Genomic DNA, 16,068 nt, shown 5'->3' with positions numbered 1-16,068 from the left:
TGGTTGTGCTGCAAATGGCTTGGTGAGACATGGTGGTGGTTCAGTATTCTGTCATTTGTTGGTTGTCCCTAATTATCTCCTGTCTCTTGGTTGTTTTTCCTGAGTGTTGTGTGGGCAGTGACGTGTTTTATTCCAGTACAGTCCAATTCCCACTGAGCCCTTGGCTCCACCTGGCTCCAGTGTTACCTCAGCAGGAGTTAGTCCAGGCCTTGTGTCAGTTTAGGGTGTGGAAAATACTTCCTTCTTCTAAAACTGATTTAATTCAAACAGAGGCTTGATTGTTTTCTTTCAGCTGAAAACAATCAAAAATAGTAATTTCAGTGTTGGAAAAAGGCAAGAGAAGAAACTTAACTGTTCTTTAATGCTGTAGTCTCCTCCAAAATTGATGGGTTTTTTGATGAAGGTGGATGCAGCATGAGCCTTTAGTCCTGCCTTGTTCCTGGTCTCATTTCTGTGCTGTGCTCAGCTGTTTTCTCATTTGGATGCAAAAAGCCAATTACGGCACTAACGATGATTGTGGCTTTGCCCTTTTCCTTCAGAGCTGCAGTGAAAGGGTCCTGGGTGAGCTTTAGACTGGCCAAGTGCCACTGCCTACAATAAGCTGGTAATTAAAAAAGACAAGAAAAGGTTCTTTTAGAGGCAGTCAGGAAAAGGCAGAGGTAGCAGGAGGGTGAGTAAAAGGATTAAAGGTTCATCCCTAATAGAGAGGAGCTTTGTCCTGCCTCAGCCTTGTGTGCCCTGGGGCCAGGAAGGCTCTCCCAGCCAGCTCCCGTCAGCCTGGCACATCTGCCGCTGTGACCTCCCGAGGTCACAAAACACAAAAAGGAAGCCAACAGCTGAGCTGAGGAGCCAGAGGAGCCAGAGGAGCCAGAGGAGCCCCTGGCCCTAGCCAGCTCCCGTCAGCCTGGCACATCTGCCGCTGTGACCTCCCGAGGAATAACCAAACACAAAAAGGAAGCCAACAGCCGAGCTGAGGAGCCAGAGGAGCCCCTGGCCCGCCTTTGTCTCCTGGAGAGGCCGTTCTGGCAGGGGCTGTGGGAAAGACGGGAGAAGGCTCCAGGTGGAGCAATGCCAGGCACTCGGGGACATTCCCAGCTTGGAAGGGGAGTTCAGGGGCTCACGGGGGGCGGCTGCAGGCAGCAGGGCTGGGCTGGGCTGGGCTGCTGGGGACACACACAGCTGCCCAGGCTGCTCCGGGAGGGGGCTGTGCCCTGCCCTGCCCGCTCGGGGGTCATCCCCGGCGCGTTCCCCTGCTGCAGCCCGCCGGAACAGCGATCCCAGCCCGGGGCTGCACAGGGACACACGCTGTGTGATGGCCCCAGAGCTGTCCCTGGCACCCCGGGGCACCCACGGGACCGTCCCTGCCTCAGCCACAGCTCTGCCCTGCTGCCAGTGGGACGGGGACAGCCCCAGAGCTGCTGCTGCTCCTGTGCCCGCTCGGGGGGCTGCACCTGGCATCACCTTCAGGGGCTGAGTGGTCTGTAAGCTATTAGGAACAGAACTCCAGGAATGCAATCATTAGTTTCTTGGTTTTCTGAACTGACAGATTTTTTTTTTTTTTTATTGGACCAAAATGTTTTTGGGGAAGAAAGAAAAAAGAAACATTAATTTAATGTCAGTGACAGTTTGTGTCCCAGACTGATGTATCTTGATTGAAAAGTTATTTAAGGTTTTGGGTGAAAACCTTTTAAAATCTTTCAATTCTCTCCATCCTTTTGCTCACATTTACTAAAATTTATCTGAATTCTCCATTGCTTTAAGCTTTTCAAGCCTATTTATGAAAAATTATTTATGAGAGCGATTATGTCCCGCTTCCCTCCTGCTTGTCAAACTGCAGCAGCATCTTCAGGATGGCAGCACTTTGTTGTGATTTAATTTTGTATTTAGCTTTCATTTATTGATGGCTTTTTATGGGTGAGCTGCAAATTGAAAGCTTTGCTTTCTGGCTGTTTATGAACACAGCAGCGGAAGGTGGATAAATACACCTTATCACCTACTGAGCTCTGCCAGGACCTGTAATAATTAGGCACTTGCTAAAGCAGCTGCTAATGACTTACGCAGTACTTGTGATTAGAACTTTAATTATCACTTATTGATGTATTGCTGAGGAGGGGGCTGACATAGCCAGGCAATGTCCTGGCCTCTGCTACCACGGTGAGGAGTATTTGGGAGTGGTTTTAGAACTGTGAGCTCAGAAACAGCCACCATTCCTTGGTGATGGGGGGAATAATTCCACTGGGATATGGGCTCAGCTTCTGAGTGAAGGGATGCTCTTCACGTGCCTTATCTCTGTTTTTAGGTGATGGCATTACATTTTTACAATGCACTTTGAAGTATTTACTGATGTCAGAAACCAAAAGTAACAGAAATCCTCACCTGTAAGACTTGAGGGTAGCAAATAACATTGTAGATTCATCAGCTGAGTGGTGCTGCTGGGAAACTGGGAAGAACTGCTGCCTGTAGTGTGAGAGGTCAACAGCTGGGAGCTAAAAACTGGGGATGTGTAAGGCAAAAAAGAGAGGGATTATTTAGGGGATAGAGAAAGGAAGGTGGAAATGCACTGACAGAAATTACTTGGGGCAGCTCTGTAAATCACTATTTATATACATACGTGTATCATACATGTGGATCTTGTGTGTGTATATATATATACATATATATATATATAAAATAAGAACACATTTTTTCCTTTATTATCTGCTTGGTCCAGTACTGTGGGACTGGGTCAAATGTGTAAAGCAGAAACAAAGGTATAGGGAAAAAAAAACCACACTGAAGCTTCAAGTGTTTATTAATTAATTTATTTAACTTGCATGTGCATTTGTCTCACCAGTAGCTGGTGTTCACAAAAAAACCCTTTGAAATCGACAAAACTGTCAGTAAACTCGATGAACACTGCTTAAAGTATCTAATGATAAGAAAGTTGCAGAAAATTCTTCACTTGTACAGCCTAAAATGTGCTGAATATTGAAGAAAAAACTCCCCCCAACCCCCTTTTTTATTCAAAGATGGTTAAAAAAGGTAATTTTGTAGCTAGTATTAAGTTGTGCCGTTGCCTGGACTGGTGCAGCCTGGTTTCCTGAGTTGTCAAGACTACAAAAGAGAGCCCTGGGAGGCTGGGGGTGCTCCCTGCTGGGTGGGCTCCGGGAGCCAAACATTTCCTTCAGTGTCTTCTTCAACTGTGCAAACAGGGCTGGGGAGAGAGCACGGGGGATAAGACACGGATGTAAGAACAGCCATTCCATGCTCCAGATCATCCTTACCTCCTTCTTTCCTTTTTTTGTGTTTTTTTAAATTGCTTCTCTCCCTCCAAATATTCTTTAAGGGCAGAACTAAAGGAGCTTTTTTACTATTGGCAACTCTTTTCTCCCAGAGGAAGATCTTTAAGCAACAGCTCCTGCCAGGTGTAGATGTTTGGTTATAATTTACTACAATAAATAACAATTAATTTATTAACTATGAAGTTTCATAAGAAAGAAACTGTGTTTTCACAAAGTTGGCTTTGTGGTTCTTAAAGATACCATAAAATGAGGTCAGTAAGAAAAAAAAACAAACTTGAAAAACATGGCTTTTGTATTATACAGAATTAAAAACAACTAATCGTTAATAAATAAAAATTAGTTTCTCACCGAAGTAATTATGAAGCACTTCTAAAAATTTTAAAGGCAAACCTATTTAGGCCTACAGTTAACATGCAAAGTCATCCAACAAATAACACAAAATTGTACCGCAGTAGTCAACTGTTGCATCAACATTCAGAAAGGTCTAGACAGCAGCACGACTTCTCCTCTATGGCAAACGCCTGGCAGCACATCCATCCCAACCCATCCAAACCCATCCCATGGATCCCAACCCATCCCATCCCGTCCCGTCCCCTCCCACAGCGCTTCCCAGGCTGCTCCGGGCTGGCAGGAGCCCTCTGCTGTCCCTCTGCACGGCCAGAGCTGTGGCACGGAAAGAGAGGGGAGCAGGGCTGGGCAGGGGGGATCGCTCCAGCCCGGGACAGGGGACACCCACCGGGGCCTGGGGCTGCACCGAGTGCTCCCTCCGCCCTCAGCTGCCCGGGCAGGATGGGCCCCCTCCTCACCCCATGGGAACTCTGAAAACCTCTCAACTTCCTAAAGGTGGCTGTGGTTTCTTTTTTTTTTTTTTTTTTTTTTTTTTTTTTTTCTCCTGTTTTCAAAAGGGTTAAAAAAAGTAGGAAACTTCATCTTCTGAAATTGTCGCTAAGTTACACTTATTACTTAACTAACACAACAGTTACATGACAAAGTACTGCAAGTTATCAAAACGTACTGTACAGAAAATTACAAACTTCTTGCAAAATACATTGCGCTGCTCTGACCGAGATAAAAAGTGCTTTGTTTTGTCAGAAAAGTGTTCTTCGGGAGCAGGAGTGCAGCCCGCGGTGCAGCTCCGCTGTCCGGCGGAGCCCGGGCCGGCGCGGCGGGGCAGGGAGCGCGGCCCGCCCTCGGCGGTTCTGTACACGGCCTTCCCTGTACCCGCGGGGCTGCCTTCCTCCTCCAGGCTCTCCTCCTCCTCCTCCTCCAGGCTCTCCTCCTCCTCCTCCTCCTCCTCCCTGCCCGCGGGCCCCGCGCTCCCCGAGCCGGGCTCTGCTCCGAGCCCTTCCCGGACAGGCTCAGCGGTGCCTGTGCTGCCTCATGAGGGGCACGATGCAGGAGGGGGGCCCGGCCAGCTTCAGGAAGGGGTGCCGCAGCAGCTCCTGCGCCGTGGCTCTCTGCGACGGCTCCCGCACCAGCATCGAGTCCAGGAAGCCCCGCAGGACCGAGGAGACCTGGAACACCGCACTGGCGTTAGGGTGGGCAGAAGAGCCCCTTCAGCTGTGCTGGCTCTGTGCACGCTGCTTGCTTTGGGATGCTCTGATCTTCCCCCTGCAGCAGCTGTGCCGAGCAGAAGGGCTGCGGGTTTTTGCTGTGTTTGGAGTATTTGGGTGTCACTGGGCGCAGAACAGCATTAAGGTAGGCTGGGGGCTCGGGTCTGATGGAAACACCCCCTAAGTGGGAGGTGCCCCAAGGCCTTGGCACCTCGCCCACCGGCAGCAGGGCGGTGAGCCGAGCTGCCCTGGCCCTCGGGCAGGGTGGGAAGCACAGGGAGCGTGAGGCTGTGCCCAGCTCCCTTTGCCATCACTGCCTGCAAACAGTGCCAGGGTCGGGCACAACCCGGCCGTGACCGACGGCTTCGGCCTCTCCTCCTCCCCACGGGGGCCCTGTGTGGGACCCTCTGCTCAGGGGGCCCCTCAGAGTGTGAGTTACGGTTTGGGGGGGCAGCTGTGCCTGCGGTGTCCCAGGCCCGGCGCCAGGGCAGGCTGACCTTGTGCGTGTCCTTCACGCGGGGCGGGAGGTTGTCCCGGATGCGGCGCATGGCCTGCAGCGGCGGCTCGTTGAAGTACGGGGGCTCCCCGTCGATCATCTCGATCACCATGATGCCCAGGGACCAGATGTCCACCTGCAACACACACACACACACAGGGCTCACGGGCACCGCGGGCCAGCACCATCCGTCTTTGGTTTTCACGCGGCCAGCCATGACCTTCCCTCTGGCAGAGTGCCTGACAGAACAGAGCAGCAGAGCTCACAGAGCAGCTCTGCAGCTGGCCCAGGTGCTGCCCACTGGAAGCCCCACGCCTGGGAGAGGCTGTGTCCTGCTGCCCTGCATTCCAGCTGCACTGACTGCACCCACTGAGCGCCAGCCCCAGGCTGCCTCTGCAGCTGCTGCAGCTTCACTGCTCTGGAATCACTTCCTCTATCCCCCCGGAGCTTAAAGACTATGGGAACTCCGTTCAAGACCCCAAGGCAAATGCAAACACTCACTACAGCCAGGCTTGTTTACAGCCACCACAGGTAGCACGTTATGTAACACCTTTGGAAAGTGATTCAGCTCCAGCTCAAAAAAAAAAAATTTTTTTTTCTTAGTCCTGGCCTGCTGCAGAGCTGCTCCAGAATCCTAGTCCTCTGATGACTGTAATTCCTGTCATTTGCCAACCCAAATACAGTCAGGGCCAGTTCATTCTGCTTTTGCTCTTTTGCCAGCACTATCTTTTAGCTTAAATCCCTTTTTTTCCCCTTTCCCTTCTGGTGGGGAAACTTAATGCAGCCCTAAGTTCATCCACTTTATAATCCCCCTAAGCTATTAATGGGCTACTAATAGTTGATGCTATTATCTCTGGAATGTCTTCTACAACAGCACAGATCCTGGGTGGAGAGCAGTGCCTGCAGGGTGCTCCTCCTGTGCGGTGCCAGAGCAGTGCGAGGATGGAGCAGCTCCTGCCCAGCTCATCCCCCCCGTGGTATTTCCAGATGTGTGCTCTGCACAGCTGTGTGCGGTGAAGCTGAGGGCAAACACGGCGTGTCCCGGCTCTGCGGCGGGCAGGGTGGAGCCCCGCGCAGCTCCGTGCCCAGGCAGGCGCAGAGGCAGCCGCGTCCCCAGGGGAGCTGTCACTGCTACCGCTCCCGCAGAGGGGCTTCTCCCACCCCCGTCCCCCTGCTGATGGCAGCAGTGACTGCCAGGAAGGAGCCCGTGTGCCACCAGTCCTGGCACTGAGGGTGGCAGTGCCAGCTGGCCCGGTTTGGGAGCCTCCAGCAGCCGTGCTTTCCTGGCACTCCTCCGGAGGGGGGACCGGCAGCATGACAGCAGAGGGGCCCTGTGCACACGCTGGTGGCACCGGGCTGGGCAGGAGGGGCTGGGAGGTGGCTGCTGCTTGGCACAGGCAGCTGTGCCCACCTGCACTGCAGCTCCAGCCCGCAGTGTTAAACAGCAGCACAGGGCCTTTCACAGTGTGCAAACGAGGCACTTCCCCTTACTACAGCATCCCGAGCCCAAATAGGTAAAAGCATTGCACTGCTCAGAGTGCTAAATGGAGCTGTTATTTAATAACTTCATCCTGGGAAAACACTTCCAAAGCAGGCACGATGCAGCACTCTGGGGCAAACGTCACCGCTGCTGTTCAGCAGAGCTGTGCAAATGTTCCCAACCTGCACAGCTCTGACACAGCTCCACAGGTGGTGCTGTGCCCACCTGCCTCCTGTAGGGACTTGGGATAGCCCCTCCTGGGACATTCCCTCTGGAGTGTCCTGTGCTCACCTCAGTGCCACAGGGAGCTGGGACATTCCCTCTGGAGCGCCCTGTGCTCACCTCGGTGCCACAGGGAGCTGGGACATTCCCTCTGGAGTGCCCTGTGCTCACCTCAGTGCCACAGGGAGCTGGGACATTCCCTCTGGAGTGGCCTGTGCTCACCTCAGTGCCGTAGGGCAGGCGGGATATCACCTCTGGTGCCATCCAATAGGGTGTCCCAACCAGGGACTTCCTCCTGGGGACCTCCTTTGACACTTGGGCACAGAACCCGAAGTCAGACAATTTTATCTGTGAAAAGAAGAAGTAAAAGCCCCTGTTGAGTAACAGGACAAGCCCCTCCAAGCAGCTGCAGCTGCAGGGACAGGGATGGAGCTGCAGTGCTTTCCTGGGACAGGACAGCAGCTCTGGAGGAGTGTCTGGGCAGGACAGCCCCGGGAACACACAGCTCATTACAATGAAGGGGAGATGGAGGAGAGTGGCAGTGCTGCTCATTCCTGGTATCATCTGTCACAGCCCATTGCCTCTCCACCAGCAACGGATGGGGAGGTGATAGATGGCTTATAACACTTGAAAATAAAAGGAAAACAAAATATTCCAAACAGAAGCCCCATGCTTGCAGTTATACATGTGATACCCAGTAATACACATATTCCAAGTGACACCCACCCCTCCTGTGGCTCGTACCAGTTTGTACAATCTCTGAGTTTGCCAGAAAATGTGGGAAACAAGTGACATTCACCCTTTTTCCCACCCACAGAAAACAACAACAAAACCCCTTCCACCGTTCTGCCAGGCCCAGGACCTCACGCTGGGGACTGTCACTAAGAAGCTGCCATCCTCAGGCAGCAGGAGAGCAAAGCTGGAGGCAGGGGAGGGTACGAGCCTCCTTGCCAGAGAGTTAACCTGCTGTCCTTGAGTAGCTGTGGCAGTGACCTGAAATAGAAATAATGGCATACACAAGCACTCCGGAGAGCAGCTCTTGCTGCATCATGTGCCTGGCTCACACTTTTATGACTGTTTTTTTTTTAACAACAAAAATTATGGAAAATTATCACCTCCCCCTCTCTGTCGCTGTACAATGCCAAGGTGAAAATTCCACAACAAGCTGGTCTGAGGGTTGGTGGCATCACCCCCTTCCAGAAAGAGCTTGATCCTTAAGGCTAGAATCTTTCTTTACCCTCCATGTACTTACTTGGAGGCCTGGAAGCTCTCCAAGGGATTTTCCTGGACGTTTTCCTAACCTCACAGTCCAGTGGTGACCCATGCCCAAGGTCCACAGGCTGTGTGTCCCATCAACTGCTCTGTGTCTGGGGATACAGAGTGAGCCCAAACAGCCCCAGGACAACTGGAGTGGGAAGCTGCATAAATCCCTGCATTGTGTAGGCTCATTGTCAGCACTCACTTGTTTTCTTTTGGATTCAGCACAGACACTACTTTTTTTTAAAGTTATGGGTATTATTTTTAACAAAATTATGAAATGATTGTTGGTATTTCTAAAACAAAGCCAATAATAGCCAAGCTCTCCACGCTAAATGTATTTTTCAGTTTACAGGATGAAGAATGGAAGAAATAATGCATATTTTGGAAGCAGAGTCCAATCTTCTTTTATAGGAGCACAAGAGGTTTTGCATATCTATTGCTCATTGGAGTACATAAAAGACAACGATTTTCTAAAAAAAGATAATTGCACAACACAGCCATGAAGAAATCTGCAATGCAGATAATAAGGACTGGAGTAATGAGTATAATGAAGCACTGTATGCAGATCCCGAGCACAGATCAGATGTTATTCCAGCAACATGGACTGAAATCACAACTGAAAAACTCCTACACACGTGGGATTGTCTTTCCTTGGCAGGATTAAGAGGAGCAGCCTGTGGCTGCTGCAGGAAGAAAATCCCTCTCCCTTGGTGAGTTGGGCATCAACTTAGACAGGCCAGCCTTTGGCTACGGAGTCAGACCAGCCTGGGGAGGAAGGGCAAGATCCAGAGATCTGGTTCCAAACCAGAGCTCTTGGGCTCAGCCCAACCCTCCAGGTCTTGCCTTAGACAGGAGTGTAAGGCCAGTGCAGCAACCCTTAATTTCTTTGTGTGCAAAGCAAACCACTTGTGAGCAAGTCATGTGCAGCATTCTGTCCCCTTCTCCCCCTGCTCATTAACAACACAAAGACACAGCAAGTGGGGTACATGCAAGTGTGGGACAGGTTTTATCAAGCATCTGGGAAGTAAGTGTGAGAGCTACTCTTACTATCTGGGGAGGCTTTCAGCAGTAATGCACATTATTTCCTATTTGCATAGATTGATGCTGGGCCTCCCAGCTAGCGTAGGGAAGCAGAGCACGTGTACAGAAGCTGCTAAGTAAATGATAACTAAGTGTGGTAGAAAGGAAGTGGTTTTGGAAAGGCATCTGTAGACCCAAACAGAGGTCTCCCATCACCTGATCATCAGCTTTACTGCACAGTTTCCTGTGCTTTAGTTTCCTTTGAGGCTTCCATCCCTCCCCAGGGACTGCCTGCAGCACAGATGCCAATCACCAGTGACCCCAGGCTTGTGTTTCTTGGATTCAGCTCTGCCACAAGTTATTCACACCCTCTAACAAGTCACCTGTGTGTCACTCCCCTCCAGGGTTACCTGTGTGTCACCCCCCTCCAGGGTTACCTGTGTGTCACCCCCCTCCAGGGCTACCCGTGTGTCACCCCCCTCCAGGGTTACCTGTGTGTCATCGCCCTCGTGGGTTACCTATGTGTGTCACCCCTTCCTGTGTTCCCTGTGTGTCCCCCCCTGCCCGGGCCGTGTCCCCCCTGCCCGGGCCGTGTCCCAGCAGGCTCGCCGCAGCCCGTGCTCACCCTGCCGTCGCTGGTGAGCAGGATGGAGTCGCTCTTGATGTCGCGGTGGATGACGCCCTGGTGGTGCAGGTAGGACAGGGCGCGCAGCACGGACACGCACACCGTGGCGATCTGCTCCTCGTTCATCCTGCAAGGACGACACAGCTCAGCCCGGCACGGGAGGGCACGGCTCCGCGCACAGCACCGGGAGCTCGGGATCAGCTCGCGATCAGCTCGGGATCAGCTCGGGATCAGCTCGGGATCAGCTCCCGGCGGCACCGCGACAGCCAGGAGCGGTGTGCAGCCGGGGAAAGCACAGCCCTCCCTCTGGGAAACCACGGCAATGCCTTACTCACAGTAAGCTCTGCCTGCCAAGCAGGCTTCACTACTGGCATGGAAACAGGTGTGGAATAAATATGAGGAAAAACACCCTCAATTGAGTAGGCAAAACATCGGGCCCTGGGCTGTAGCTCTGAGAGCACTTTTATGCCTTCTATAAAAATATTCTGGGTGTTCCAGCAGAAAAAGGAACAAGAGTCCTCATTTCTGGGCACAGCTGAAAAACCCCATTCCGGGGTCATTCTCTCAGCTGCAGTGCAATGCCTGGCATGGGATGGGCTGGGCACCCTGGTGCCACTGTCCCATCCCTGATGTCCCCAGCACCTCTTTTACACGAGCAGAAGAACACCCGTGGAGACTTCTGCTTTAATTGGTGTGCCATTTGCAGTATTTTAGCAGAAGCTTTGAGGAAAGGTCATGCAATGTAAAAAAAAACAAAACACCCAGATGATTAAGAAACTACTGTTTTGAGTTAAAAAACAGATGACAGCTCTTAAGAAGTGGTGTCCTGGGAACATCTGTTTGCTGTCAAACTTCTGTCAGAAACATCTAAGATACAGCTTTTAATGGTTTGGCAAATACTTGCAATACTGTGATTTATTTCAGCACATAAGCTAGGTAATACTCAAAAATAAAACACCTGTGTTATAACTCTTGGTAGGATCTAAGAGCACCACTCAGCTAGGAGAGAACACAAATTTTCTAATTTATAATTCCTTGCTTTTGTTCCTGCTCCCCTAAATATTCTCCCACTGGTTTGGTGTGGAAACTTTTGATTTCCTTTCATTCAAAAAGAAGAAATTAAATAAAGAATCCCTCTTCCCTATCTCATTTTATCCAGCTTATCAGAAGCAGATGAGCAAAGAGCAGATGTAAAGAGGGCAGTAACATCTCATGTTTCCCCTGAGAAGAGGCAGAGCAGTTCCATACACTGCAGCTCTTGTGCTGGTTAATTTCCTACTTTAAAGGTGTGATATTAACTGAAATATGGGAATGTGCTCCACCACAAGCACAAATATTCTGACATAAAAATACTTCTCCCCTTATGTTTTGGGCTTGGTTTGCAGATAAGCTTTGTGAGGAGAAATCACCCTTAGAGCAGACATGGTTACGACAGCAAACCCGACAGCACAGATCACCAAACAGGGAAAATAACTTCTTTTTCTTTTTCTTTTGCCGTTTTAGGAAGCAATGTATAAAAGCTGTGCTGGTGCTAAACCAGGTCCCAGATGTCAGCAGACCCCATGTAGCTGCAGGCCCTCCCAGGTGCTCCTTTCCCCTTGGCTCAGCAGGGCTGCTGCCCGCAGGGGCTCATCTGCAGCTCTGCCCTACTGAGGAAGCCCAGCGAGCACGGGGACGGGTTTAGCCCCGTGGCATGCACGGGTCCCTGCTCCACCTGCTCCTCTGTGTGTGTGTGTGAGGGGGGCACAGCCCGGCCCACCTGGTGTGGGTGACGATGTCCGTCAGAGCGCCGCCCTCCAGGAACTCCATCACCACCCAGAGCTCGTCCCCGACCAGGTAGCTGTTGTACATGTCCACCACGTTCTCGTGGTGGTAATCCCTCATGATCACAACCTGCAGAGGCACAAAGGGACCAGCTGGCAATGCTGCAAGCTTCACCTGACACTTGTTTTGACCTTCTTTGTCACCGCAGCCGAGGGAAGGATCTGTGATGAATCACATCCTCCCTAATCCTTATGCCAGCGCATAAACAAAATCAGTGTATTTACATAGAAATATCAGTTGTTGAAAATGCATCAGGAGGAAAAAAGAATCTCTAGTTGATAGAGTATAAACAGTAGATAATTGTTTTATTTCAGCCTGCAGGAACAGACCTGTTTATTTAATTGGTTTTTTATTGCCAATTGCTTTCAGTACAACAGATTTTTTTTTCGACCTGATCAATCGCTCAACACATCGAAGTAATTTTTATCATGTAGTAAATGGTACTTTGCACAGATTTTCAACAGAATGCTGGAGTAAGACCCAAGAGAACTCACTCAAAGAGACATTTAAAAGGCTTACTGCTTTTTGTGTACTTTCAGTTAGACACACGGGACAAATACCAACAAGAAATTCTCCATAGATCTAACAACAAAAAACTTCACTGGCAACTTAAGAAAACTCAGAGAACTCTGGTAAAAGGTTTTGTGCAACACCGAACCCATGTAAAACACTTCTCAAAGCCATTAACTTGGCCCACTCAACTTGGCAAACTCTAAGGTTTTAATTTGATTTAAAGTTCAATTTTAAGTTACTTGAAAATTATGAGAAGGGAGAATTGGAAGAAGGATAAAGAGAGAAAAATAGAAAACACACAGAAAGGGACACATACAGCCACCAAGCCTGGCCAGCACAGCTCAGAAAGTCCAAGAAAAAGTAGGGTCAAGACATGTTTGCCTTGTGTTTGGCTTCAATAGCCCTTGGCCTTCCTGGGCCCTTCCCCTGGTGGGACCTGCAGCCTCTTGGCCCCTCTGGGCCGGGCAGGGCTCTGGGGCAGGAGTGGAGCAGTGTCCCAGCGTGCCAGGGACTGCTGCCATGCCAGGTCCCGGCTGCCAGGCTGGGATTCTGGCTCCAGGGGCCTGTGGAGCAGGGCACTGCCTGGCCAGGGCATGGCCACCCCTGCCCCAACCCAGGCAAATGCGCCCCAAAATGTCTGGAGACATCAGTCTCTCACTGCGGGTGCTACGGGGGTGACTCAAACCCCAGAGCTGGCACCACGGTGAGGGCAGCCCAGCCAAGACAGCGCCCGTGGCCACAGGGCACCGAGACACCAGAGAGAGGAGAGGCAGGCAGGGCTGCAGCACAGACACAGGGATTCCATCCCTGCTGCAACAGACTCCCAGGTGACACGAGCGGCTGGAGCGTGCCAGGGAAGCAGCTTGGTGCTGCACAGCATGCAGGACCTGCCTCAAGCTGTCCCTGCTCAAGAGATGCTCAGCTAGAGCCACCAGAGCCTCCAGCAGAGGCAAAGCCAAGCCCAAATGAGCAGCACAGTCGTGCACTGGGTAAAGAGGAACCTGGTGAAGTTTGCTGTTTAATATTGTAATTAAAAATGGCATGTTTTCAAAGGTTTTAAAGAAACCAATCTGTCATGTACTGAGGAGAGACACACTTGTAGTGTATAGGAAACAAAAGACAGAATTAAAAGGGTCATTCTCACAGGAGAACTTGGGAGTGTTTTTGGTATTGGTCAGGATATTTACAAGTGATCTCAAAAAGGGAGCAGTGAACACACTGCACCAGATGCTTTAAGGGAGTAAGAAGTTAAAAAAAGGAGAAACTCTTCAGGTTGCAGAAGCTACTCTCAAGCCCCAAACAAACTGGGTGAAAAAATGGCAAATGAAAACCTGTGCTCTGAAATGTAAAATAACACACAAGGGGCAAACAGTCTCCTTTAAGCAGCTGTGGGCTCTGAGCTGGCTGCAAGCACTCAGGAGAGGAGATGTGGGAATTAACACAGATAATTCCATGGAAAAGGGACTCACAGCTCTTAGCCTAGTAACCATCAAGAAAGCACAGGGAGTGATGATGGTCAGGAGAGGAAGCAGAGAGGAAACACACAGCATGTGGATGCCAGAAATACAGCACACACACTCTGGAACAGCCTAGTTTGGATCCTCCTCTGGGAAGGATGAACTGTGCCAGGAGACAGACAGAAAAGGCAGCAGGGCCACGTCTGAGCACCTGACACTGATACATTTCTCAGCTGTCTCCTGGGACAGCACCGTAGGTTTGAGGCCTGGAGGAGAAGCAGCTCACTTGGAACTGGAGTGGCTACGCAATATTTATACGAGCACAGATGCGTGTGGGACTCCTCACCTCGTTCAGAAAGATGAATCTGGCTCCTGATGGTGGCTCTTGGCCCACGGCTGCTGCTGAACCTCAGAGCCCCGAGGCACCACCCCAGCCCCCGTACCTCGTTGAAGAGCAGCTCCCTCCTCTGCTGTTTCCTGAGGTCCATCTTCTTCACGGCCACCTGCTTCCCCGAGTGCTTCTCGGTGGCGATGCACACGATGCCCGTGGAGCCCTCGCCGATCTTGATGAAGCTGTCCAGGTACTCCCGGGGGTCCCCGGGGCTGACCACGAGCTGCAGGGCAGCTCGGAACTGTTCGTGGGACACCCTGGAGGGCTGCTGCTCCGAGGAGGAGCCCCAGCTCGGGGGAGGATAAGCACTTGACGTGATGCTGGGGGAGCTGGGGTACGAGGCGGTGGAAATATAGGGAGAGCCGGGCTGCAGGGGAGGCTGGTGGTAGTGGGGCGCCTTGTGGTACACCAGAGGGTACTGGTAGCTGCTGCTGGAGTAGCTGACCTTGCTCTGACTCTGAGGTAGCTTGGCTGGGCCCCGGGGGTAGGTGTCCGAGCCGGAGAGCGGCGGGCTGACGACCAGCTGTGCTCGGTCATAATCCACCTGCAACACAGACACAGCGGGGCCTGAGCAGGGGCAGCGCGCTCCGCCTGCCCGGCCTGCCCCTCCGCTGCATGCCCGGTGCCCAAGGGCACGGCACAGCAGGCACTGCTTGGCACTGCTCGGCACAGCGGGCACTGCTCGGCACAGCGGGCACTGCTGGGCACAGCGGGCACTGCTCGGCACAGCTGGCACTGCTCGGCACAGCGGGCACTGCTGGGCACAGCGGGCACAGCGGGCACTGCTTGGCACTGCTGGGCACAGCGGGCACTGCTGGGCACTGCTCGGCACAGCGGGCACTGCTGGGCACAGCGGGCACTGCTGGGCACTGCTCGGCACAGCGGGCACTGCTGGGCACAGCGGGCATTGCTTGGCACTGCTCGGCACAGCGGGCACTGCTTGGAACAGCTGGCACTGCTCGGCACAGCTGGCACTGCTGGGCACAGTGGGCACAGCTGGGCACAGCGGGCACTGCTCGGCACAGCGGGCACTGCTCGGCACAGCTGGCACAGCTGGCACTGCTGGGCACAGCGGGCACTGCTCGGCACAGCGGGCACTGCTGGGCACAGTGGGCACTGCTCGGCACAGCTGGCACTGCTCGGCACAGCTGGCACTGCTGGGCACAGCGGGCACTGCCTGGCACAGCTGGGCACAGCGGGCACTGCTCGGCACAGCGGGCACTGCTCGGCACAGCGGGCACTGCTCGGCACAGCTGGCACAGCTGGCACTGCTGGGCACAGCGGGCACTGCTCGGCACAGCGGGCACTGCTCGGCACAGCTGGCACTGCTCGGCACTGCTCGGCACAGCGGGCACTGCTGGGCACAGCGGGCACAGCTGGCACTGCTTGGCACTGCTGGGCACAGCGGGCACTGCTGGGCACTGCTCGGCACAGCGGGCACTGCTGGGCACAGCGGGCATTGCTCGGCACTGCTCGGCACAGCGGGCACTGCTTGGAACAGCTGGCACTGCTCGGCACAGCTGGCACTGCTGGGCACAGTGGGCACAGCTGGGCACAGCGGGCACTGCTCGGCACAGCGGGCACTGCTCGGCACAGCTGGCACTGGTTGGCACTGCTTGGCACAGCTGGCACTGGTCGGCACAGCGGGCACTGCTCAGCACAGCTGGCACAGCTGGCACAGCTGGCACTGCATGCTCACACCACGGGGGCTGCAGTGCCCTCAGCACACCCAGGACATTCCCAGGCTGCTGGATCACAGATCGGCCTGCGCTGGAATGGACCAATGCTCAAAAAGTGCATTTGCTCTGCACCCGCAGCGCCCTGCAGGCCCTCTGGGCCACTTCCTCCAAGAATCCATCCCTGCCTCAGCCACAGAATCCATCCTCTAGCAAATTCCAATCTGTGTCTTGCTAGTACCTGCATTTTGATTCCCAGCTCTTAGCTTT

The 16,068-nt window shown here is 52.8% G+C and overlaps 1 protein-coding gene across 1 annotated transcript in view; it reads right to left on the bottom strand.

The window, feature by feature from the left end:
- Nucleotides 1-4,599: 4,599 nt before the first annotated feature.
- The window catches only part of PAK5 (p21 (RAC1) activated kinase 5), a 37,404-nt gene continuing 25,935 nt past the window's right edge, over nucleotides 4,600-16,068 (bottom strand). Inside the window, exons 3-8 of the mRNA XM_041417278.1 lie at nucleotides 14,175-14,666; nucleotides 11,697-11,830; nucleotides 9,938-10,064; nucleotides 7,255-7,380; nucleotides 5,332-5,466; nucleotides 4,600-4,795 (exon numbers count right to left, since the gene is read on the bottom strand). Of these exons, the coding sequence (XP_041273212.1) occupies nucleotides 4,640-4,795; nucleotides 5,332-5,466; nucleotides 7,255-7,380; nucleotides 9,938-10,064; nucleotides 11,697-11,830; nucleotides 14,175-14,666 (1,170 nt within the window). The 3' untranslated portion in view covers nucleotides 4,600-4,639. The remainder of the gene's footprint in view (nucleotides 4,796-5,331; nucleotides 5,467-7,254; nucleotides 7,381-9,937; nucleotides 10,065-11,696; nucleotides 11,831-14,174; nucleotides 14,667-16,068) is intronic.

Source organism: Onychostruthus taczanowskii, unplaced genomic scaffold (genome assembly GCF_017590055.1).
Source record: "Onychostruthus taczanowskii isolate IOZ18803 unplaced genomic scaffold, ASM1759005v1 scaffold55, whole genome shotgun sequence".
NCBI lineage: Eukaryota > Metazoa > Chordata > Aves > Passeriformes > Passeridae > Onychostruthus > Onychostruthus taczanowskii.
Note: the sequence above shows the minus strand (reverse complement) of the source record. Positions and strands in the feature narration are given on the sequence as shown.